The 22,900-nt window shown below is 48.1% G+C and overlaps 2 protein-coding genes across 5 annotated transcripts in view; one reads left to right on the top strand and one right to left on the bottom strand.

Annotated features, from left to right (window-relative positions):
- Nucleotides 1-2,689: 2,689 nt before the first annotated feature.
- On the bottom strand, nucleotides 2,690-4,366 carry TEX46 (testis expressed 46). The gene is made up of 2 exons (XM_036352393.1): nucleotides 4,259-4,366; nucleotides 2,690-2,986 (listed from the first exon to the last, which is right to left on the bottom strand). Exons 1-2 carry the CDS (start codon nucleotides 4,364-4,366, stop codon nucleotides 2,690-2,692), a joined length of 405 nt encoding a protein of 134 aa, XP_036208286.1.
- Nucleotides 4,367-7,656: 3,290 nt separating this feature from the next.
- Nucleotides 7,657-22,900, top strand: part of KDM1A (lysine demethylase 1A) — a 70,767-nt gene continuing 55,523 nt past the window's right edge. For 2 of the 4 annotated variants that reach the window (XM_036347889.1, XM_036347890.1), the window contains exon 1: nucleotides 7,660-8,146. In XM_036347889.1, coding sequence (XP_036203782.1) covers nucleotides 7,805-8,146 — 342 coding nt within the window. In that variant the 5' untranslated portion in view covers nucleotides 7,660-7,804. Of the gene's footprint in view, nucleotides 8,147-22,900 lie in introns of all 4 variants that reach the window. The other 2 variants (XR_004973869.1, XM_036347891.1) reach the window with 2 other exon arrangements.

The following is a 22,900-nucleotide window of genomic DNA, read 5'->3' on the forward strand; positions in this document are numbered from 1 at the left end:
GTGGCCCCGCCCCCTGTCACACACAGAGCCGCAGGGCGATCAGGGGGTTTGGGCGCTGCCCCCTGTCACACTGCTCCAGGAGCCAGGAGGCCTCGCTGCTCAGCTGATCCCAGTGCTAGGACGCCTCGCTGCTCCGCTGATCCTGGTGCTGGGAGGCCTCACGGCTCCGCTTGACACCGGGGCAGTGAGGCCTCAGTGCTCTGCTGATCCCGGTGCTGGGAGGCCTCACTGCTCCACTGATCCCTGTGCTGAGAGGCATATTACCCTTTTACTATATAGGATAGAGGCCTGGTGCATGGGTGGGGGCCGGCTGGTTTGCCCTGAAGGGTGTCCTGGATCAGGGTGGGGGTCCCACTTGGGTGCCTGGCCAGCCTGGATGAGGGGATGATGGCTGTTTGCAGCTGGTCACACCCCCTTCAGGGTGGGAGTCCCCACTGGGGTGCCTGGCCAGTCTGGGTGAGGGGCTAAGGGCCATTTTCAGGCTGGCAGGTGACTGAAGCTCCCAACCTCTCCTTTTTTTCTTTTTTTTCTTTTTATTCTGGGATTTATTTACCTTCTATGGCTGTCACTGGAACTGAGAGCCGGCTTTAGCTCTGAGGCTTGGCCTCAGCTCTGAGACCTTGGCTGCTGAAAGCAGGTATCTGGTTTGTTTGGGTTCTATAATTAAAACACTGTTGCAACTCCAGCTCAGCCGGCTGGCTGAAAGCATGGGGATTGTTTAGCTTCTATAATTGCAACATAGTTTCTTAGAGTGCAAGCTCAGAGCCCAGCTGCGGCAGGCAGGGAACCTTGGCTTCCTCCATCACTGGAGCAAGCAAGCCTCCTGTTCGCTTCAGCTGCCTGGCTGCCGGCTGCCATCTTGGTTGGCAGTTAATTTGCATATCGCCCTGATTAGCCAATGGGAAGCGTGTCGGAGGTACGGTTAATTACCACGTTTGTCTATTATTAGATAGGATGGAACTACCTGACAGTCAATGTGCCCCCCTGAGGGGTCCCAGATTGCGAGAGGGTGCAGGCCAGGCTGAGGGACCCCACCAGTGCATGATTAGGGCTGGGAAGGGATGTAGGAGGTGGGCCAGCCAGGGAGGGACCATGGGAGGGCTACAGGGCATGTCCGGCCTATCTCGCTCAGTCCCCATCGGCCAGACCCCAGCAGCAAGCTAACTTATCAGTTGGAGCATCTGCCCCCTAGTGGTCAGTGCACGTCATAGCGAGTGGTTGAGCGGCCGTAGCATATCATTAGCATATTACACTTTGATGGGTTAAACAGATGACTGGGCAACCGGACACTTAGCATATTAGGCTTTTATTATATAGAATGAATGTATACAAGCCACTGTATTAGGTGCTATGGGGAGATATACAGATGAGCCAGATGCTGTGCTTGCCCTCAAGCATCTATAAACAAGTCAGAGGGTGAGGAGGGGATATAGAAATCTGTACAAATCAAGTGTCAGCGGGTTGTGGCACGTTCCACTGTAGAAGTACAGATACAATGCCAGGAGAGTGCTAAGGAAAGAGATTCGGCACAGCTGGGTTGAAGGCAGCCTCCTGGCGGTGTTAGCTTTGGAAGAAGTGAAGAATTGTAAGAGCAGAACGGGAAGAAAAGGGCTTCCAGGGGACGAAACAGTGCGCAGAGATGTGGATGCAGCTGGGGGACGGCCAGTCATCTGGTTTGGTCAGAGTTCCCGAGACTCGTGGGAGAGAGGTGATTTTAAGTAGGACACCAACAAGGCACGAAGTCACAGTGAGGTAGTGCTGCCCTTTCCAATCTCCTATGGGGAAGAGTCTCAGCTTGGTGCTAGCATCTCTTTTAAGCACTAACACTTGCTAAATCTCCTTTTTTTCAACCCGAAATTCACAGGTTCAGATCCATCAGAAGGCAACCCAGCTCTGGTTGGAACTTAATAACATCACTTAGTTTCCATTGTCTCTATTTTGACAGTTAAGGTCTATTTCAGGCAAATGATGCTGTTTTTAATTTACATATAAATTATTTACCTTGATTACTATGTTCCTTTACAGATACATTTATTTAAGGAAAAATAGCCCTTTTAAAGGGACAATGTTGAGTTAAACATTCAGGTGACTCATGACTATGGCAAAAATCACAAAGGTGGTACCCTAATGACTGATGTTTAGGGTACTTTGGCATAGAGTATAAAGCGTGTGAGGGTGAGAAATGCCGGGGGGGTGGGGGGGGGGGCGCGGGGAAGAGCCTGGAAAGGGGATAAGATCATGGAGCGCCTGAACACCAAGTAGGGAGTATGGGTTTTAGTCTGTCAACCACGGGGAGACGTTGGCTTGAGAACAGGCAATGAACACACTCAGAGCCTGGCCTGGCAGGGCTTGCTCTGGCCTCTGGGTGCAGAGTGAGGTTGAGATCGGAGGGTGGGACAGCAGTGGGGAGACCCTTGGGAGACTCAAGGTGAGCAGATAAATAGCGCCCTGAACCAGGGTCGGGGTGGTCCAACTGACAGGGAGGAAGGGCTGGGTTCTAGAGCCGTCAGGTTGTGTCATGGGATGCCGTCTGGCTGGCCTGGTGAGTAGATTGCTTTTCCAGAGGTGACCTTTCAGCACCCAATCATCCTCTCCAGTGTGATTTACTAAGAAAATCCAATAGTCTCTGATGGGGTTTTACTGAGTAAAGGTAACACCAGAAGAAGCCCGCCCACCCCAGCCTCCGCCCTCAGGGGGAATTGGTTGTGCACTCCGAGTAGATAGAGAAGGGGGACTCCTGTCTCCTCGGTCTGTGCTTCCTCTCGGCAAACATCTGCTGACCGCTCGACCGCTTGTGGTGATTCATTTTATTCCAAACGATGAACATCTGATTTTCTAAGACCTTCAGCTTCATTTCACTGAACATAAGCCGTTCAAGGATCTTGTCCTGGAGGGCAAAGCAGGCGTGCAGTCTCTCGACTTCTCTCGTGCTCATGGTGTTGCATTTGGGTTCGGCTTCGGGGGTCTTTTGTTTTTCTGTCTTTTCCTAAGCTCCCGCCAGCAGGAAAAGAGGGGAGGTTGGTTAATAACGAGAGCCCCCCCACCTTCCTGTGCCGGGTGATATATAACTGTCACCTTAATGGATTCTCACAGCCAGCCCGCCAGGAGAGCATCGTGTGGGTGAGAGAATGGGGGCTCAGCATCATCCAGCTTGCGGGAGAGACCCCACACCCCCAGGACCCACAGTTCCCTCTGGTTCATAGAAGAACATAAAACCTTTAACCCAAATGTATCTGTCTCCAGGGCTGTGCATTCCCCCAGGGCGCTGAGAGTTCCTCAGGCCCTGCGAAGTCTCTGCTGCCCAGTCTCAGCGTCTCAGGACACGCTCTTGTCTCTATCGTCCTCATCTGCCCCCTCACCCAGAGCAATAATACTTTAGCTGTTCTTTTTTGGATTCAACTACAAATTCCTGGTCTTTCCAACCCTTTAAAAATTAAATCTTTCAGACACACAGAAAAGTAAATATTACAGCAAATACCCACATCTCCACACTAGTGTAAGAAGTAAAACATCACAAATGCAATTGTTGCTCCCTCTCCTAGAGTGTCTCCCTCCCTCCCTGAACGCATCTCAACTGCAATCCTGAATCCAGAGTTTACTTTTTCCATGTGGAAGTTGAAAAATCCTGCCTTAATGTACTTTCACTAAGCATGTGCTTTTGGGGGGTAGGGGGTGGGGGGGAGGGGTAAGAGATCAACCAAGGGACTCGTATGCATGTATATAAGCATAATCAATGAACACAGACAGTAGGGGGGTGAGGGCATGTGCTGGGGGGTGGGAGGAGCTGGGGAGAGGTCAGTGGGGGGAAAAGGAGACATATGTAATACTTTGAACAATAAAGAATTAAATTTTAAAAATGTGCATTCAGAAACAAGATAGGGTATTGTTTTTGAACCATATAAAATATGTCATAATTCATGTATATCTCTCCTATCTTCATTATTATATTTTAGCGATGTATCTATGTTATACATGTGTCTTTAGTTCATCCATTTTCATGTTTTCCTTTAAAGTGAGTGTTGCCGTTGCCAAAGCATGTTCACGTCAAACATGAAGTGGCAGAGTCTAGGGTGGTCCCGACTTCCTAGCCTTGTGAAGGGTGAGCTGCAGAGCAAAGACTTAGAGGCGTGGGTGCCTCAGCCTTGCCCCATTATCCTGACATCCCCCCCCCCCCCCCCCCCCCCCCCGTCCCCCGTCCCCCAGACTACCTGTGAATATCCCATCACCTTCAACTGAAGCTAAGGCTCCTCTTGCTCACCTGCTGGGTCTCTGCGGGGGTAGGCTTGAATTCATACTTGACCAGCCAGTTGCTAAGCAATAGCAGGAGGAAGAGGAACCCAAACAAGGCTGGCTTATAGCTGATCATCCAAGCCACCAATGCTCCTATGGTGCCCGAGGAATCAAGTATCTGGTGGAGAGTCCTAAAAAAAGACATTAGGTCTCCCAGCATTCTAGCTTGGTGGCACCCAGGCCCCAAGACCGAGCCTCAGTCCCCCCTCTAGGACAGTTGCCCCCATACCAGGAGTCATGGCTGCCCCTCCTCCGAGTCATGACCATCCCCCTCCCCCAGCCCCCAGTTGTTGCATAACAATAATATTAAGTACTCCTATGTCTTAAGCAGCCACTATGTGCCAGATTTTGACAGGCGGTTTGCAAGCAACATCTCATAATGTCCTCATAACAGCCAAGTGATGTAGGCCTTAGCGATACTTCATTCAATCAACAGTACTTAAGGGCCTAGCTAGCCACTGAGAGTAAAATACCCAGTCACACAGTCCCTATCCTCATAGTGAGGGAGACTGCAAATAAAAATTATCCAGAATTTGGAAATAAGGCTAAAAGTTTACTGCAAGTTTGTTGACAGTAATACTAGAATATTATCTAACTGGCCCACCTGTTTGTCACCTGATGCTTTTGGGGAGGATAACTTTGTTTGACTTACTATTTAATATTGATTAGGGTCCCCACTCTGTAAAGTCAGATGTCAACTTTTATTGATTGGTTTTTAAAATATGTTTTATTAGTTTTAGAGAGAGAGGAAGGGAGAGGGGGAGAGAGAGAATGTGAGAGACACCTAGATCGGCTGCCTCCTAAACAGCCCCCCCCGCTCCCCCCCCCCCTCCAGGATTGTGCCCTGACCCAGAATGGAACCGGAAACTCTTTGGTGCATGGGACAGTGCTCAACCAACCAAGCCACACCGTCCAGGGCCAGATGTGAACTTTTTTTTTTTTTAAATATATTTTATTGATTCTTTACAGAGAGGAAGGGAGAAGGATAGAGAGTTAGAAACATCAATGAGAGAGAAACATCGATCAGCTGCCTCCCGCACAACCCCCACCGGGGATGTGCCCACAACCAAGGTACATGCCCCTGACCGGAATTGAACCTGGGACCCTTCAGTCCGCAGGCCGTCGCTCTGTCCACTGAGCCAAACCGGTTACGGCCAGATGTGAACTTTTAAAAAATGGGTAAGTTGCTCTAGCAATTCCACTTGGGCATATATATCCCAAAGAACTGAAAGCAGGGTCTTGAAGAGATATTTGCACACCCACGTCCATAGCGGCATTATTCACAGCAGCCAAAAAGTGGAAGCAACCCAGAAATCCACGAATGGATAAGCAAAATGTTGTATATACAGACATTAGAATATTATTCAGTCTTAAAAATGAAGGAAATTTTGGTACATGCTACAACATGGATGAACTTTGAGGAGATTATGCTAAATGAAATAAGCCAGTCACAAAAAGACAAAAGCTGCTTGAGTCCGGTTATAGGAGATATCTACAGTGGTCAAATTTATAGATACAGAAAGTAGAATGGTGGTTGGCAGGGGCTGGGGGTGGGGTGGGGGGAGTGTTGGGGAGTTATTGTTCAATGGGTTCAGTTTTTAAAGATGAAAAGAGATCTGGAGATTGTACAATCATGTAAATGTACTTAACATTAGTGAACTGTGCACTTAAAGATGCTTAAGATGTTAAGTTTTATGTTATATATATTTTACCACAATTTAAGAAAATGAAACTAATTCGTTACAGGCCTACCGCACTTAATTGTGTTTTGCTTTATTGTGCTTCACAGGTGTTTTGCTTTTCACAAATTGAAGGTAGGACCCTCCACCAGCAAAAAGGTTATGACTGGCTTTATTGTGATATTCGCTTTATTATGGTGGTTTGGAACCCAAACCACAAGATCTCCAAGGTATGCCTGTATTTCTGGGTAAAAAAATAGATAAGCAGCAAATGTATTTTTAAAAAAACACGTATTTCTTTATTGATTTGAGAGAGGAAGGGAGAGAGAAAGAAAGATAGAAACAGCAATGACAAGAGAGAACCACCGATCGGCCGCCTCCTGCATGGCCCCCACTGGGGATTGAGCCCCCAATCCAGGCATGTGCCTCTGGCCAGAATCAAACCTGGGACCCTCCAGTCCACAGGCCAACACCCTATCCACTGAGCCAAACCAGCTAGGGCGCAAATGTATTTTTTTTTGTGGGGGGAGATAAATGCAAATAAGTTCTGTCTGAGAGAAAAGATAAGCCCCAAAGTTTAGTTTTATGGCATTGTAAGACATCAACGGCTTTTTCTTATTTAAAAACTAGAGGCCCAGTTGGGGGCAGGGGGGAGGCCAGGGAGAGACCACAGGACGTTGGCTGTGGGAGCACACTGACCACCAGGGGGAAGCTTTTGCGTTGAGCATCTGCCTCCTGGTGGTCAGTGTGTGTCATAGCGACTGGTCGACTGGTCATAACAGTCACTTAGGCTTTTATATATATAGTTACCTTGCAATCCTTTCCTAGCATTCTGTTTTCCACTGACCAATGACTATACAGTGGGGCCTTGACTTACGAATGTCCCGACTAATGAGTTTTTTGAGATACCAGCTGTCTCTGGCTGATTTTTTGCATTGAGTTGACAGAGTAATTTGGGTTAATGAGCTCCTTAACGAGCTCGGTCTCCGAACGAATTAAACTCATAAGTCAAGGCCCCACTGTATATCAATTTTTTAATGTTCTCCTTTGAACCAGCTTTATCGTCCTGCTGTTTCTAAATAATAAATAAACAAATAAACAAACAAATATTTGACATGTGTTCACTATTTTGTAGAAACCAGTGTATGGGGGAGGGAGTGGACAAAGGGAATGGAGGTGTGAGGGAGCAAGGGCATGAACAAAGCTTTGGATGGAAGAGCAATCCTGTTGGACTCAAAACTGGATTTATTAATTACTGTCCATTTTATTACCACGAAATTTGTTTGCTCTCCAAGATTTCCCCAGTACAATCAAGGACAATTATAAATAAGTGAGATTTCCCATCCCTAGGCCATATGCTCTTTGAAAGCAAGAACTATAATTAAGCCCTTGTCACCTATATTGGTTGAATCGACGAATAGGTGAATGAATAAATGAATGAATGAGTGAATGAATTTATAAATGCATACAAATCCCTGGATGAAATGGTCGCCCTCGGAGGTGTAGTCTGGCCCAGAAGCCCTAAGACAAGGACGGTGTCGGGCCAGCTCCAAAGGCCAAGGAGACGCTCTGGGAAAGCACTGAGCTCTTTGCCATGGTGCCGCTCTAGCCGCGAGGACGCGACTCTATGGCAGCGAGAGAGGGCGGGGCCGTGGGCGTCTCCGGCCTTTTTGTCCGGACGCGACGGGAGCGCGCTCCGCGCCTGCGTACGCGACGGCGGTGGGCAGCGCGCGGCTGGGAGAAGCGGGGCTGGGCGACGCGGCCCCGATCCCACGCACCCGCGGACCCGCAGGCTGAGCGGCCCCCTACGGCTGTCAGCAGCTCGGCGGCCCGAGATGTTGTCCGGGAAGAAGGCGGCGGCTGCGGCGGCGGCGGCCGCGGCTGGCTCGGAGGCGGGCGCTGGGGTAGCGGCAGGCTCGGAGAATGGCTCCGAGGTGGCCGCGCCGCCCGCGGGCCCGTCGGGCCCCGTGGAGGCCGGGCCGGGGGTGGCCGGCGAGCGCACTCCCCGCAAGAAGGAGCCTCCGCGGGCCTCGCCCCCCGGGGGCCTCGCCGAGCCGCCGGGGTCCGCCGGGCCTCAAGCCGGGCCTCCCGTCGTGCCTGGTTCTGCAACCCCCATGGAAACGGGAATCGCCGAGACTCCGGAGGGACGACGGACCAGCCGGCGCAAGCGGGCGAAGGTGAGGCCCGTCCCCTCCCTCCATCCACACCTCCCAGTGCCTCGCTTTCCCGAGGTCGTCACGCCCCCACCAGGCCCCCGGCCTTTCTGTCCCCCGCCCACCCAGCTCTCCCGGTCCGTCCATCTCCAGCCGCCCCCCCGGGAGCTGGATGAGGGAGGGAAGGTCCCTACCCGTGGTGATGCGGTCTTTGTGCTGGGACCCGGCCCTCCTGGGAGACGGGGACTGATGGGGGGGCTCGTGCACCTTTTCATTTTCCCGAGTGGGAAACATGGCTCCCTGACGTGGAGTTGTGGCTGGCGTGTTGGAGACTCGCATCGCCCGTTTGCCCCCAGATGTGCCTTTCAGCTGGGAGCCCTGGGGCTGTGGGTGATGGATGCTAAGGACGTGCCGTAGCCAGAGAGACCGAAGAGAAAGGAACCTCTTTTTCGTTCCCTGGATGTGTTGATGTGTGATAGTTTTTCTGTTGTTCTTTTTATTCTCTCAGTGATCTTTTGGCGTAGATCCTTTTTTTTTTTTTTTACACAGCTGAAGCTGATTAAGAGGGCTAATATCAATCAGTCTAGGTTCAAAAGTATGGGAAGGAAAAGATTTGCCACGGACTAGTACATGCAGACAATAGCAGCCTCGCCTCTCCGGGTGCCAGAAGCCGTGTTCAGAGCCTCATTAACGTTTTCTTTTTTGCTGAACACCAAGGGGCAGGTATGGCCAGCTTCATTTTAGGAATGAGTAAACCGAGGCACACAGTTTAAGCGACTGTCCCAAAGTCACACAGCTAAGTAAGTGGTGGAACCGGAATGTAAAGCCTACACTTTGGTATGTGGTGATAAGGTCTCATCAGCCTCGGAAACAAAAGACCACATGGGATACCTCCAGTGTATGGGGCACTGGGGCCGTACTAGAGCGCAGACTATATTTATTTATTTGTTTTTTATTTTTATTGAATTTATTGGGATGGCATTGGTTAATAAATTATATAGGTTTCAGGTGGACAATTCCGTAATACATCATCTGTGTATTGTATTGTGTATTCACCACTCCAAGTGCACAGACTTTAGACTTGGGCCTTTATTGGAGATTTCATGGTTCAGTTGAAAAAAAACTAGAAATGTATGTACATATAATTTTTAAGTAAATATTTAAAATCATACAATTCATACAAGTTTGTATGAATTTGTCCATACAAGTTTCCCATCTGCATACGATTTTTAAGTGGGTGTACCAAGTCAGTGTGTATGAGGAACTTCTGTGTGTGTGTGTGTCTTACAGAACATTATTGTCTCTCAGTTCTGGAGTCTGGAAGTATGAAATCGAGGTATCTGGAGGGTTGGTTTTTTTTCTTAGGGCTGTGTGACTCTCCTACCTTCCTATAGCCTCAATATGAGGAGCCTCCTAAGATGAGCTATCAGATTGCGCTGCCCACTTCAGAGCTCGCTCTCCAGGAATACCTTGTGCTAAGTAGAAGGAGGTAATATTTTCAGGGGCTTTTACCAAAGCATGGGTTAGAAAAGCACAGAGGGCCGGCCCGGCTGGTGTGCCTCAGTGGTTGAGTGTCCACCTATGAACCAGGAGGTCACAGTTCCATTCCCAGGCAGGGGGTGTGTAGGAGGCACCGATCCAAGATTCTTTCTCATCATTGATGTTTCTCTCTCTCTCTCTCCTCCTCCCTTCCTCTCTGAAATCAATAAAATATTTTAACGAAAAATGAAAAGAAAGAGCACAGAGGTTGTGACTCTCAGAAATAGAGGACAGAAATCTAATAGGGTTTTAATTTTACTATTTCAATGGAAAGTGTGGCCAGCAACCCATGTGATAAGATGGGGTTTTTTGTTTGTTTTTTCTTTTAGAAGTAGTTGTTTTTAAAAGTGTGTTTCTTTTGGTTGGGGGATTTTGTTTGTTTGTTTGTTTTTTTGAGAAAATTCACATACCATAGAATTTACCATTTTTAAGTGTACTACTCATTGGTTTTTAGCATAATCAAAGGTGTGCAGCCAGCACCACAGTTAATTTTAGGACATTTTCATCACCCCTAAAAGACCCTGTACCATTAGCAGTCAATCCCCATTTCCCCCTTCCCCAGCTCCTGATAACCACTAATCTACTTTCTGTCTCTGGACTTGCCTATTCTGGATATGTCATATACACGAAATCATATAATATGTGGCCTTTTGTGTCTGGTTTTAGCATGTTTTCAAGGTTTATCCATGTTGTAGTAGTACTTCCATTCGGTACTTGATAACTCTGGCCAAATAATATCCCACATTTTGTTTATCTATTCATTTGATGGACACTTGGGTTGTTTCCACTTTTTTGGCTATTAAGGATAATTCTAGTGTCCCAGTGCATGGATTTGTGCACATTACAAGGAAAGTAATTAGAAGAAATACTTTAATACTGCTATTTGCGTCTTGCTAATGAAAAGAAAATTGGATTCTACTGAGTCTCCTATCTACCTACTCTAGGACTTCTGTGAGGATCAAATGAGATGAGGCAGGGGGAAATGCTTCACAAACATTTGGTTAAACTGTAAAATGTTTGAACCTGGCTAAAAAGCAAGTTGGGTTCCTAGGCTGAAGAAACTCCAAGGAGGCTAGTTGCTAGGGAAAGGAAGCCGGGAGTTACTACTTGGCATCATTACCCAGCACCCACAGCAACCATTTTTCCAGGCTGGGCTGGGGGCCACATTTTGCACCATGGGGTTTTGGCAGCATTGGCTGAGATTGGTGGTGTGTCGCTCTGGGGTGGTGGCGGGGCCTGTGTCCCACTTGTGGAAAGCCGAGTGTTGGTTTGTCAGCGCCAGGTCCGTGGGGCTGTTTATTTTTAAATGGCCAGTGTGCATCATGGCAGCTCCTCCGTTGAGCATCTGCCCCCTGGTGGTCAGTGCACATCATAGTGACCAGTCGGACAGATGGACGCTTAGCCTTTTATATATATAGATATGTTTTCAGTTCTCTTGAGTATATACCTAAGAATGGTATTGCTGGTATCTCTAAGTTTAACTTTTTGAGGAATTGTCAAACAGTTTTCCACAGCAGCCACACCATCTTACATTTCTACCAGTTGTGTATGAGGATTCCAATTTTTCCACATCCTTGTTGACAATACTGTCTGGTTATTATAGACTAGAGGCCCTGGTGCACAACATTCGTGCACTGGAGGGGAGGTCCCTCAGACTGGCCTGTGCCCTTTCGCAGTCCAGGACCCCTCAGGGGATGTCCTTCGCGTTTCCGCAGAGGCTGGAGAGACTCCTGCCACCGCCGGGTCTTCTGGCTGAGTGGCACTACCCCTGTGGGAGTGCACTGACCACCTGGGGGCAGCTCCTGTTTTGAGCGTCTGCCCCCTAGTGGTCAGTGTGCATCACAGTAACCAGTTGTTCCACTGTTCGGTCTATTTGCATATTAGCCTTTTATTATATAGGACTAGAGGCCCGATGCACAAAAATTTGTGCACTCGGGAAGGGGGTGTCCCTCAGCCTGGCCTGTGCCCTCTCGCAGTCTGGGACCCCTCGGGAGATGACAACCTGCTGGCTTAGGCCTGCTCCCGGGTGGCAGAGGGCAGGCCCAATCCCTAGGTGCAGCCCCGGGTCGGGCTCAGAGCAGGGCCGATTGGGGAGTTGGGGCGCCGCCCCCTGTCATGCACAGAGCAGGGCGGATTGGGAGGTTGCGATGCCACCCTCAGTCACGCTCAGGGTAGGGCTGATTGGGGGGTTGGGGCACCGCCCCGTCACACTCAAGGCAGGGTCGATGGGAAGGTTGCGGCGCCACCCCCTGTCACGCACAGAGCAGGGTTGACCAGGGAGTTGAGGAGCTCCCCCCTGTCACTCACAGAGTAGGGCCGATAGGGGAGTTAGGGCACCGCCCCCTGTCACACACAGAGCAGGGCGGATCAGGGGGTTGGGGCACCGCCCTCTATTACCCACAGAGCTGGGCCGATCAGGGGGTTGGGGCTCCGCCACTCTCACACTCAGGGCAGGGCCGATGGGGAGGTTATGGCTCTACCCTGTCACACACAGAGCAGGGCCCGTGGGGGGGGGGGGCGTTGGGGCGCCGCACCCTGTCACACACAGAGCCGCAGGGTGATCGGGGGGTTGGGGAGCTTCCCCCTATCAGGCACAGAGCAGGGCTGATCAGGAGGTTGGGGCGCCTTCCCCTGTCACGAACAGAGCAGGGCGGATAGGGAGGTTGTGGCCCCGCCCCCTGTCACACACAGAGCTGCAGGGCAATCAGGGGGTTTGGGCGCTGCCCCCTGTCACGCTGATCCCGGTGCCGGGAGGTCTCTCGGCTCCTCTGATCCCGGTGCTGGGAGGCCTTGTGGCTCCGCTGATCCCGGTGCTGGGAGGCATATTACCCTTTTACTATATAGGATAGAGGCCTGGTGCATGGGTGGGGCTGGCTGGTTTGCCCTGAAGGGTGTCCTGGATCAGGGTCGGGGGTCCCCACTGAGGTGCCTGGCCAGCCTCGGTGAGGGGATGATGGCTGTTTGCAGCTGGTCACACACCCTTCAGGGTGGGGGTCCCCACTGGGGTGCCTGGCCAGTCTGGGTGAGGGGCTGAGGGCTGAAGCTCCCAACTGCTCCTTTTTTTCTTTTTATTCTGGGCCAGCTTTTAGCTCTGGCTCCAGCTCTGAGGCCTCTGCTGCTGAAAGCAGGTATCTGGTTTGTTTGGGTTCTATAATCGAAACAATGTATAACTCCAGCTCTGAGATCCCGGCTTGCTGAAAGGAGGTTTCTGGGGTTTTGTTTAGCTTCTATATTTATTACAGTGTTTCAAAACTGCAGGCTCAGAGGCCGGCAAGGTAGGCAGGGAACGTTGGTTTCCTCCGTCACTGAAGCAAGCAAGCCTCATGTTAGTTTCAAGCTGCCTGGCTGCCGGCCGCCATCTTGGCTGGCAGTTAATTTGCATATTGCCCTGATTAGCCAATGGGAAGGGTAGCGGTCGTACGCTAATTACCCTGTTTCTCTTTTATTAGATAGGATAATAATAATGGATGTGAAGTGGTATCATTGTGGTTTTGATATATAGTATTACCCTAATGATGTTGAGCATCTTTTCTTGTGCTTATTGGCCATGTATATATCTTCTTTGGTGAAATGTCTATTCAGATCTTTAGTTCATTTTTAAATTGAGTTGTCTTTTTATTGTTGAGTAGAGTTCTTTATGGTGATTACAAAAGTTTTAAATTTTGATGTCCAATTTATCTCTCTTGACATTTTTGCTTCTGGTATTATATCTAAGCAAATATTTCCTAATCCTATATAATGATTTACTCCTGTGTTTTCTTCTGAGAGTTTTATAGTTTTAACTCTTGCATTTAGGTCTATGATCATTTTGGAAATAATTTTTTTAATATGGTCTGAGGTATGGGTTCAGTTTCATTCTTTTGCATGTGGATATCCAGCACAATTTGTTGAAGACTAGTCTCTCCCCTTTTGAATAGTTGGCATTGACTGACCATAAATGTAAGGATTTTTTTCTGAACTCTGAGTTCTCTCCTACTGATCTATAAAGTATTGTTTTGTTTGTTTGTTTTGTTTTAATAATTCTTTATTTTTGAAAGTATTACGTATGTCCCCTTTTTCCCCACCATGAACCCCCTTCAGCCCCCCTCCTACCCCACCCCCACGCTGCCCCAGGCCTTCAGCACCCTATTGTCTGTGTCCATATTCATACGAGGTCTTTGGTTGATTATCTCCCATCCACACACCCTCCCCCACCTTCCCTCTGAGTTTCTGCATTCTGTTCCCTGCTTCCATGTCTCTGAATCCACTCCGTTCATCTGTTTATTTTGTTCATTAGATTCCACATATGAGTGAAATCATGTGATACTTGCCTTTCTCTGATACTCTCCAGGTCCCTCAATGCTGTCTCAAATGGTAACAGATTCTTCTTTTTTTACTGCTGCATAGTATTCCATGTTATAAATGTACCACAGCTTTTTTATCCACTTATCTACAGACTAGGAGCCCAGGGCGCAAAATCGCGCAGCCTGCCCATCCACCCACCCACCACCCTGCCTTTACACCCAAACCTCTCCACGTAGAGCTCTAGGGCGCCTGACCCAGCCCCCTGACCCTCTGGCCTTCTCTGGCCGCTTCAAGCCCCAACCTCAGTCCCTTGAGTTGCCTCGTGCTGGTCCCGCCTTCTCCAGACGCCTCCCTACTTCCACCCCGTCTCTGGAGCAACACAGGGGCTCTGCCCCATCATGGCGCCTGAGGAGAGCGTAGAAACCTCCTGCCTGCTGCGCTGTGCTCCTTCCCCAGGCAGGTGAGCGGTGGGGTGCTCTGAGTGTGAGAGGTGGGTGGTGAAGGACTGGTGAGGGGGGCGCTATGGGCCCTCACCCCCGCCCTCCCGGGCACGGGCCTCCTCCAGGCGCCTCCCCACTTCCACCCCATCTCCAGGAGCAACGCCCTGCTGCACACGTGCAGGCAGCCTCCTCCTTAGCGGTCTTAACTGTGACACCGTTAGGTCCAATTAGCATATTACCTCTTTATATATATAGATGAGCACTTGGGTTGTTTTCAGATCTTAGCTATTGTAAATTGTGCTGCTATGAACAAAGGGGTGCATACTTTCTTTCTGATTGGTGCTTTGGGTTTCTTAGGCTATATTCCTAGAAGTGGGATCACTGATTCAAATGGCAGTTCCATATTTAATTTTTTGAGGAAACTCCATACTGTTTTCCATAATGGTTGCACCAGTCTACATTCCTACCAGCAGTGTACTTGGGCTCCCTTTTCTCCACATTCTCGCCAGCACTTGTCATTTTGTTGATGGCAGCCATTCTGACAGGTGTGAGATGGTACCTCATTGTCATTTTGATTTGCATCTCTCAGATGATCAGTGACTGAGCATTTTTTTCATATTTCTCTTGGCCATCTGTATGTCCTCTTTGGAGAAGTGTCTCTTTAGATCCTTTGCCCATTTTTAAATTAGATTATCTTCCTTTTGTTAAGTTGTATGAGTCCCTTCTATAGTTTGGATATTAACCCTTTATGAGATGTATCATTTCCAGATATGTTCTCCCATACAGTGAGCTCTCTCTTAGTTTTGTTGATGGTTTCTTTTGCTGGGCAGAAACTTTTTATTTTGATGTAGTTCCATTTGTTTATTTTCTCCTTAGTTTCCTTTGCCTTAGGAGATGTATCTATAAACATACTGCTACAAGAGATGTCTGAGATTTTGCTGCCTATGGCTCTTACAGGATTTTTATGATTTCATAACTTATATTTAAGTTCTTTATCCATTTTGAGTTTATTCTTGTGTATGGTGTAAGTTGGTGGTCTAGTTTCATTTTTTGGCATGTAGTTGTCCAATTTTCCCAATACCATTTATTGAAGAGACTCTCTTGACTCCATTCTATGCTCTTGCCTCCTTTGTGAAATATTGATTGAGCGTAATAGCTTGGGTCGATTTCTGGGCTCTCTGTTCTGTTCCATTGATCTATATACCTGTTCTGTGCCAGTATCAGCATGTTTTCATTACAGTGGCTTTGTAGTATAACTTGCAATCTGGTATTGTGATTCCTCTAACTTGGTTTTTCTTTCGTAAAATTGCTGCAGCTATTCGGGGTCTTTTTTGATTCCATATAAATTTTTGGAGTGTTTGTTCTAGCTCTGTGAGATATGTCGTTGGTATTTTAATAGGGATTGCATTGAATCTGTAGATTGCCTTGGGTAGTGTGGACATTTTAATGATGTTGATTCTACAAATCCATGAACATGGTATATTCTTCCACTTGTTTATATCTTCTTCTCTCTTTTTTCAGTGTCCTGTAGTATTCCAAGTACAGGTCTTTTGCCCTCTTGGTTAAGTTTATTCCTAAGTATCTTAATTCTTTTTTGTTGCAGTGGTAAATGGGATTGTTTGTTTTCATGTGTCTCTTTCTGCGAATTCATTATTGGTGTATAAAAAAGCCATCGATTTTTGGGTTTTGATTTTGTATCCTGCTACATTGCCAAATCCATTTATTATATCTAGTAGTTTTTTGATGGAGTCTAAAGTTTTCTATGTACAATATCATGTCATCTGCAAATAATGAGAATTTTACTTCCTCCTTTCCAGTTTGGATGCCTTTTATTTCTTCTTGTCTGATCGCTGTGGCTAGGACTTCCAGTACTATCATATATAATAAAAAGCCTAATATACTAAGTGCCCGGTCGTCTGGTAGGCCATTCAACCAATCCTATCTAATAAAAGACAAAAAGGGTAATTAACCATACCTTCACTACGCTTCCCATTGGCTAATCAGCGAGGTATGCAAATTAACTGCCAACCAAGATGGCGGCCGGTAGCCACGCAGCTGAAGCGAGCAGGAGGCTTGGTTGCTCCAGTGATGGAGGAAGCCAAGGTTCCCCGCCTGCCGTGGCCCAGCTCTGAGCTCTGAAAGCAACAGTTCCAAAAGCAACAGAGTTTTAATTATAGAAGCTAAACAAATCCCAGATACCTGCTTTCAGCTAGCCGCGGCCTCAGAGCTGAGAGCGCCAGTGAAGGCAATAGAGTTTCAATTATAGAAGGTAAATAAATTCCAGAATAAAAAACAAAAAAAGATAAAAAGGAGAGGCTGGGAGCTTCAGTCACAGGCCAGCCTGAAAACGGCCGTCAGCCCCTCATCCAGGCTGGCCAGGCACCCCAGTGGGGACCCCCACCCTGAAGGGGGTGTGGCCAGCCTGAAAACGGCCATCAGCCCCTCATCCAGGCTGGCCAGGCACCCCAGTGGGGACCCCAACCCTGAAGGGGGTGTGGCCAGCTGCAAACAGCCATCAGCCCCTCATCCAGGCTGGCCAGGCACCCAAGCGGACCCCCACCCTGATCCGGGACACCCTTCAGGGCAAACCAGCTGGCCCCCACCCGTGCACCAGGCCTCTATCCTATATAGTAAAAGGGTAATATGCAAACTGACCCTAACAGCAGAAAGACTGGGAATGACTGTTCACTATGACACACACTGACCACCAGGGGGCAGACGCTCAATGCAGGAGCTGCCCTCTGGTGGTCAGTGCGCTCCCACATGGGGGAGCTCTGCTCAGCCACAAGCCAGGCTAATGGTTGCCAGTACAGCGGTGGTGGTGGGAGCCTCTCCTGCCTCCTCAGCAGCACTAAGGATGTCCGACTGCAGCTTAGGTCTGCTCCCCGCTGGCAAGTGGACATCCCCCGAGGGCTGCCGGGCTGCCAGAGGGATGTCTGATTGCCAGCTTAGGCCCAATTCCCCCCCAGGGAGCAGGCCTAACCCAGCAGGTGGTCATCGCCCGAGGAGTCCCAGACTGTGAGAGTGCACAGGCCGGGCTGAGGGGGACCCCCCCCCCGAGTGCACAAATTTTGTGCACCGGGCCTTTAGTCAAAGTATAATATGCTAAGAATATGCTAAGGCCGCTCAACTGTTTGCTATGATGTGCACTGACCACCAGGGGGCAGACGCTCTGACCAGTAGGTTAGCTTGCTGCTGGGGTCTGGCTGATCAGGACTGAGCAAGACGGGCCGGACACACCCTGGAGCCCTCCTGTGGTCCCTCACCAGCTGGCCAACCCCCTGGTCCCTCCCTGGCCCTGATCATGCACCAGGGGTTTCCCTCAGCCTGGCCTACACCCTCTTACAATCTGGGACTCCTCGGGGGATGCTGGAGAGCTGGTTTTGGCCCGACGTCAGAACAACCAGTTGCTATGACGCACACTGACCACCAAGGGGCAGACACTCAACATAGGAGCTGCCCCCTGATGGTCAGTCTGCTCCCACAGGGGAAGTGCTGCTCAGCCAGAAGCCGGGCTCATGGCTGGCAAATGCAGCGGCAGTGGCAGGAACCTCTCCCACGTCCACAGCAAAACTAAGGATGTCCAGCTGCCAGCTTAGCCCCACTCCCCGCCTAAGCCATCAGTCAGAAATCCCCCAAGGGCTCCTGGACTGCAAGAGGGCGCAAGCCGTGTTGAGGACCCCCCCCCCAAGTGCATGAATTTCGTGCACCAGGCCTCTATTCTGCCGGAGTCCAACCCCAGCAGGTCCAGGGGTCCCCAAAGGTGTGGATGGAGTCGGCGAAGAAGGAATGACACAGAGACAGCGTTCAGTTGATCAGCACGCTAGCCAGGATCTCCAGCCAAGTTCTGGTCTGGATCTCCAGAGAGGTTCTGCTTAGGATCTCCTGCCAGGGTCTGTGTCCATGTTCTCTTGCTAGGTTCTCCAGCCAGGTTCTGTAGCCATGTTCCCTTGCTAGATTCTCCAGCCAGGTTCTGTCCAGGTTCTCCAGCCAGGTTCAGTCACCAGGTTCTAGTCAGGTTCTCTTGCCAATTTCTGTAGTCAGGTTCAGTGCAGGATCTTTTGCCATGTTCTCTCCAGAGAAGTTCTTCTGTCTGTGTAGGTTCCTTCTTCTGAGTTCTGTCTTCTTCATTCTGTGTTCTGAGTTCTGGCTCTTGCTGTCTTGTTGCATCTGTATTTATACCAGTTGATTCAATCCCTCAGCCTGGCTTGCACCCTCTCCAATCTGGGAAATCCTCCTCGCAATCTAGGACCGCTGGCTCCTGACCGCTCACCTGCCTGCTGGCCCAATCACCCCTAACCCCTCTACCCGCCGGCCAGCTTGCCTCCAACTGCCCCCCCCCCCCCGCAAGCCTGCTTGCCCCCAACTACCCCCACCCCGCCGGCCTGCTCGCTCCCAACTGTCCTCCCCTGCCGGCCTCATGGCCCACAACTGCCCTCCCGGCCAGTCTCCTGGAAGGTCTCCTGGTCTAATTAGCATATTACCCTTTTATTAGTATAGATTATTGTCAATCTCTCTGTTAAAGTCCTCTAGAAGTTTTTTTCTATCTTTAGGTGTTCCTATATTGGGTGCATATATGTTTACCAGGGTCATATCCTCTTGTTTGATCAATTCCTTTAGTATTATATAGCGACCTTTGTTGTGTCTTGTGATAACCTTCATTTTAAAGTTTGTTTTGTCAGATATGAGAATTGCTACTCCAACTTTTTCTTTTTCATTTGCATGGAAATTTTTTTCCCATCCCTTCACTTCCATCCTGTGTGCGTCTTTTGTTCTGAGGTAGGTCTCTTGTGGACAGCATATAGTTGGGTCATGGTTTTGTATCCATTCAGCTACCCTATGCCTTTTGATTGGAGCATTTAATCCATTTTACATTTAGGGTTATTGTTGATAGGTACTTTTTTTTTTTTTTTTTTTTTTTTTTTTGATTAACAAAGGTTTATTTTTATGACCATGGCTCCACGCCAGAAACAGAGGACAGGAGGGCACAGACAGGCACAGCCCTTACACTCACACTCGGGGACAGCCACCTCGTCTTCCATCCTCTCCTCAGCCTGGCAAGGTGGGTGAATGGGGAGGCGACTGGATGGAAGATGTGCTATTTTCTGACCAGGGGACACACAGGTGACAGGACACAGTGGAACATAAAAACAGAGATGCCAGCAGTTAGATGCATGTCTAGGCCTGAAACGGAAGGAAGTCTGGACTTGACCTGCAACTGGGAAGTACAGCCTCCACTGGGAGGTATGCCCTCCATTGGGAGGTACGGCCTCGCAGTGAGAGGGCGGGCCCTCGGGGAAGGACCCTGGTGCCTGCTGGATAGGTACTTATTTATTGCCATTTAAATTCTGTATGCTTAGGTTTCTCTGTTTCTTCTTCTCATTACAGCAGTCCCTTTAGCATTTCTTGTAATGCTGCCTTGGTGGTAATAACCTCTTTTAGCCTTTGTTATCTGGAAAGCTCTTTATTCCACCATCTATTTTGAATGATAGCCTTGGTGGATATAGTAATCTTGGTTTCAGATCCTTGCTTTCTATTACCTTGGGTACTTCATGCCATTCCCTTCTGGCCTGTAGAGATTCTGATGAGAAATCGTGTCAGCCTTATGGGAGCTCCTTTGTAGGTAGTTTCTTTTCTCTTGCTGCCTTTAAGGTTCTCTCTTTGTCTTTAACTTTTGGTATTTTAATTACGATGTGTCTGGGCATGGGCCTGTTTGGGTTCTTCTTGCTTGGGGTTCTCTGTGCCTTCTGAACTTGTGTGACTTTTTCCTTTACCAGGTTAAGGAAGTTTTCTGCCATTTCTTCAAACACGTTTTCTATTCCTTTCTCCCTTTCTGCCTCTTCTGGCACACCTGCTATTCTAATATTGTTACATTTCACATTGTCCCACAGCTCCCTTAAGCTGTCCTCCTGTTTTTAATTTTTTGTTGTTGTTCTCTGAGTGATTTTTTCAACCTTATCTTCTAATTCACGATTTGATCCTCAGCTTCCCCTAACCTGCTGTGTATTCCTTCCAATGTCTTCTCTATTTGTGTTATGTCATTCTTTATCTCCAACTGTTCTTTTTTCTTAGTTACTATAACTTTTTTCATGATGTTGAGCGTCTTTACCATCATTACTCTGAACTCTGTTGCAGATAAGTCCTCTCCTTCATTTATCTCTTCTGGAGAATTCTCTTGTTCTTTCATTTGGGGGTTGTTTTTTTGTCTCCTCATTTTGGCAGTCTGTTTGGGTTTGTGACTATGTATTAGTGTTAGAAATAAGGTGAGCCCCCCAAATCAGGGGTCCTGGTAGAACACACAGCATACTCGGGAGCCAGACAGCAAGGCAATATCTTGAATCTGCCAAAGGGTACGTACCAACACAGAGTCTGGCAGCACATACACTGAGCAGGTGGTCTGCTTGGGCTTTTATTTCTGACGTACGTGATTTGTCCCTCACTTTTGATTGGAAGAGCTTAGGGTCCCAGTCTTGTGCGATTGGCTAATTTAAAGGAAGGGGTGACCTTTGCCATTTCAAAATGGTACCCCTCAGGGGAGCTGCAAGTTACTAGAGTAAAAAATGGCAGCAAAGTCACACGGACCAAAATGGCGGTTGCCTCAACTCCCTTTTCTGACCGAAAAGATTGCTTGTTTATTCTCACATTAGGTAGATCCTCTATGACTGTCAATCTCTAGTGTAGGACAGTGTCAAACACTGTTTCTGGATAATTAGATCAGGCAAAGACTCAAAGCCTCTAGAGCAGCGGTCACCAACCATGAGGTCCGAAAGGTTGGCGACTGCTGGTTTAAGGAAACCTTTGGAGCAGCAGTTACCAACCGGTGGTCCGTGAAGTCTGAAAGGTTGGTGACCACTGCTCTAGAGACCACCTCTGCCTATAGACTGACTGGATTCCAACTTGAATTGCCCTCAGGCAGTCATCATGAGGTGGGGCAGTTGCTTCTGCCTTGAGGCTAATTGTTAGTTTTAATCTCTTTTTAAATTTATTTATTTATTTATTTATTTATTTATTTTTGTTGTCTAAAGTTTTACATATGTCTCCTTTTCCTCCAACAGGCCCCCCCCCCCCATCTATTTTTAGTCTCTTAAGTGGCCTCAGGGCAAGGTGTTTTCCAATAGGGTTGGTCTACTGCTTTCCCCCCAGGCAAGGCAAATGTCTGTGTGGGAAAGCTGTCTTCCGCAGTCTCTCTGGGGTCTCCACTTTTGGTCTTCGGGTATCAGGGTTCTTTCCTGCGAATCTTCTGTTGATTATTCAGGAAGTTCTTCTGTATTTTAGTTGTGATTCTAGTTTGTTCCCGGGAACATGTCCATGCAGCATCCATTTACTCTGCCGCCGTTTTTAATCCTTTAAAGTATTGTTCTTATGCCATTACCACACTGTCCTGATTATAGTAGCTTTGCAATAAGTTTTTTTTTTTTTTAATATATTTTATTGACTTTTTACAGAGAGGAAGGGAGAGGGATAGAGAGCTAGAAACTTCGATGAGAGAGAAACATCGACCAGCCGCCTCCTGCACACCCCCTACTGGGGATGTGCCCACAACCGAGGTACGTGCCCTTGACCGGAATCGAACCTGGGACCTTTCAGTCCGCAGGCCGACGCTCTATCCACTGAGCCAAACCGGTTTGGCAATGCAATAAGTTTTGAAATCAGAAGGGTGAGTTCTTCAAGTTTGTTCTTTTTAAAGATTTTGTCCTTTGTACTTCATGTGAATTTTAGGATCAGTTTATCAATTTCTACAAATAAGGTAGCTGAGATTTTGATTGTGGTTGCATTGAATCTGTAGATCAGCTTGGAGCATGCTATAAGATTTCTTTGTAATTCACCTGTGTTTAATTCTTGTTACCCTCTCTTTCCATTGTGATTAGCTTTGAAACTCTGAAAAGGAAAATGAGTTATGTATTTATTTGGGGGAGCAAGGAGGAAGTAAGGAACTAGGAAACATCTATTCATAGCCAGTCTTGGGAGCCAGAGGACACAGATCTCAAGGGTGGAGCATCCATAGACATAAGAAGCAAGCTGAGTCCAGTGTACACAGGCATTTGCTTCAGAAATTCTGAGGTATATTCAAGGGATATATCTGTATTTGTTGGGTTGGAAGTTTTTTCAGCTTTGAGAACACTCTTTTTAAAAATTATATATTTATGTAATAATCAAAATTAGGTTCAGGATATTGGAAGCAGTCCTTTCAGTCAGAGGGTCCTGAAGCTAGTTTCATTAGTATAAAATTAAATTCACCTCTGAGTGTATATACATTGACATTACGGCAACATATTTAAGGTTTAAAAATGGTAGATTGGGTTGGGATTTTAGGAACACCAAGCATCTTCAGGAATGGTGGCCTTCAGCCGGGCCTTAAAAGGGCAGAATTTAGAAAAGTATTCTGGAAAAGGATGGGCTTAAATTTTCTTTCTTTTTAATTTGATTTTAGGCAGAAAGAGAAACATCAGTTTTGTTGTTACACTTGTTTATGCATTCATTGATTGCTTCTTGAATGTTCCCTGACCTAAGTTTG

This window comes from Myotis myotis, unplaced genomic scaffold (genome assembly GCF_014108235.1).
Source record: "Myotis myotis isolate mMyoMyo1 unplaced genomic scaffold, mMyoMyo1.p scaffold_m19_p_2, whole genome shotgun sequence".
NCBI classification, from domain to species: domain Eukaryota; kingdom Metazoa; phylum Chordata; class Mammalia; order Chiroptera; family Vespertilionidae; genus Myotis; species Myotis myotis.

Coding starts and splice junctions, on each gene's coding strand:
- TEX46 (XM_036352393.1), bottom strand. CDS start 4,366: ATGATCAGCTATAAGCCAGCCTTGTTTGGGTTCCTCTTCCTCCTGCTA. Junction 2,987..4,258: donor CCCCCGCAGAGACCCAGCAG/GTGAGCAAGAGG, acceptor GCGGGAGCTTAG/GAAAAGACAGAAAAACAAAA.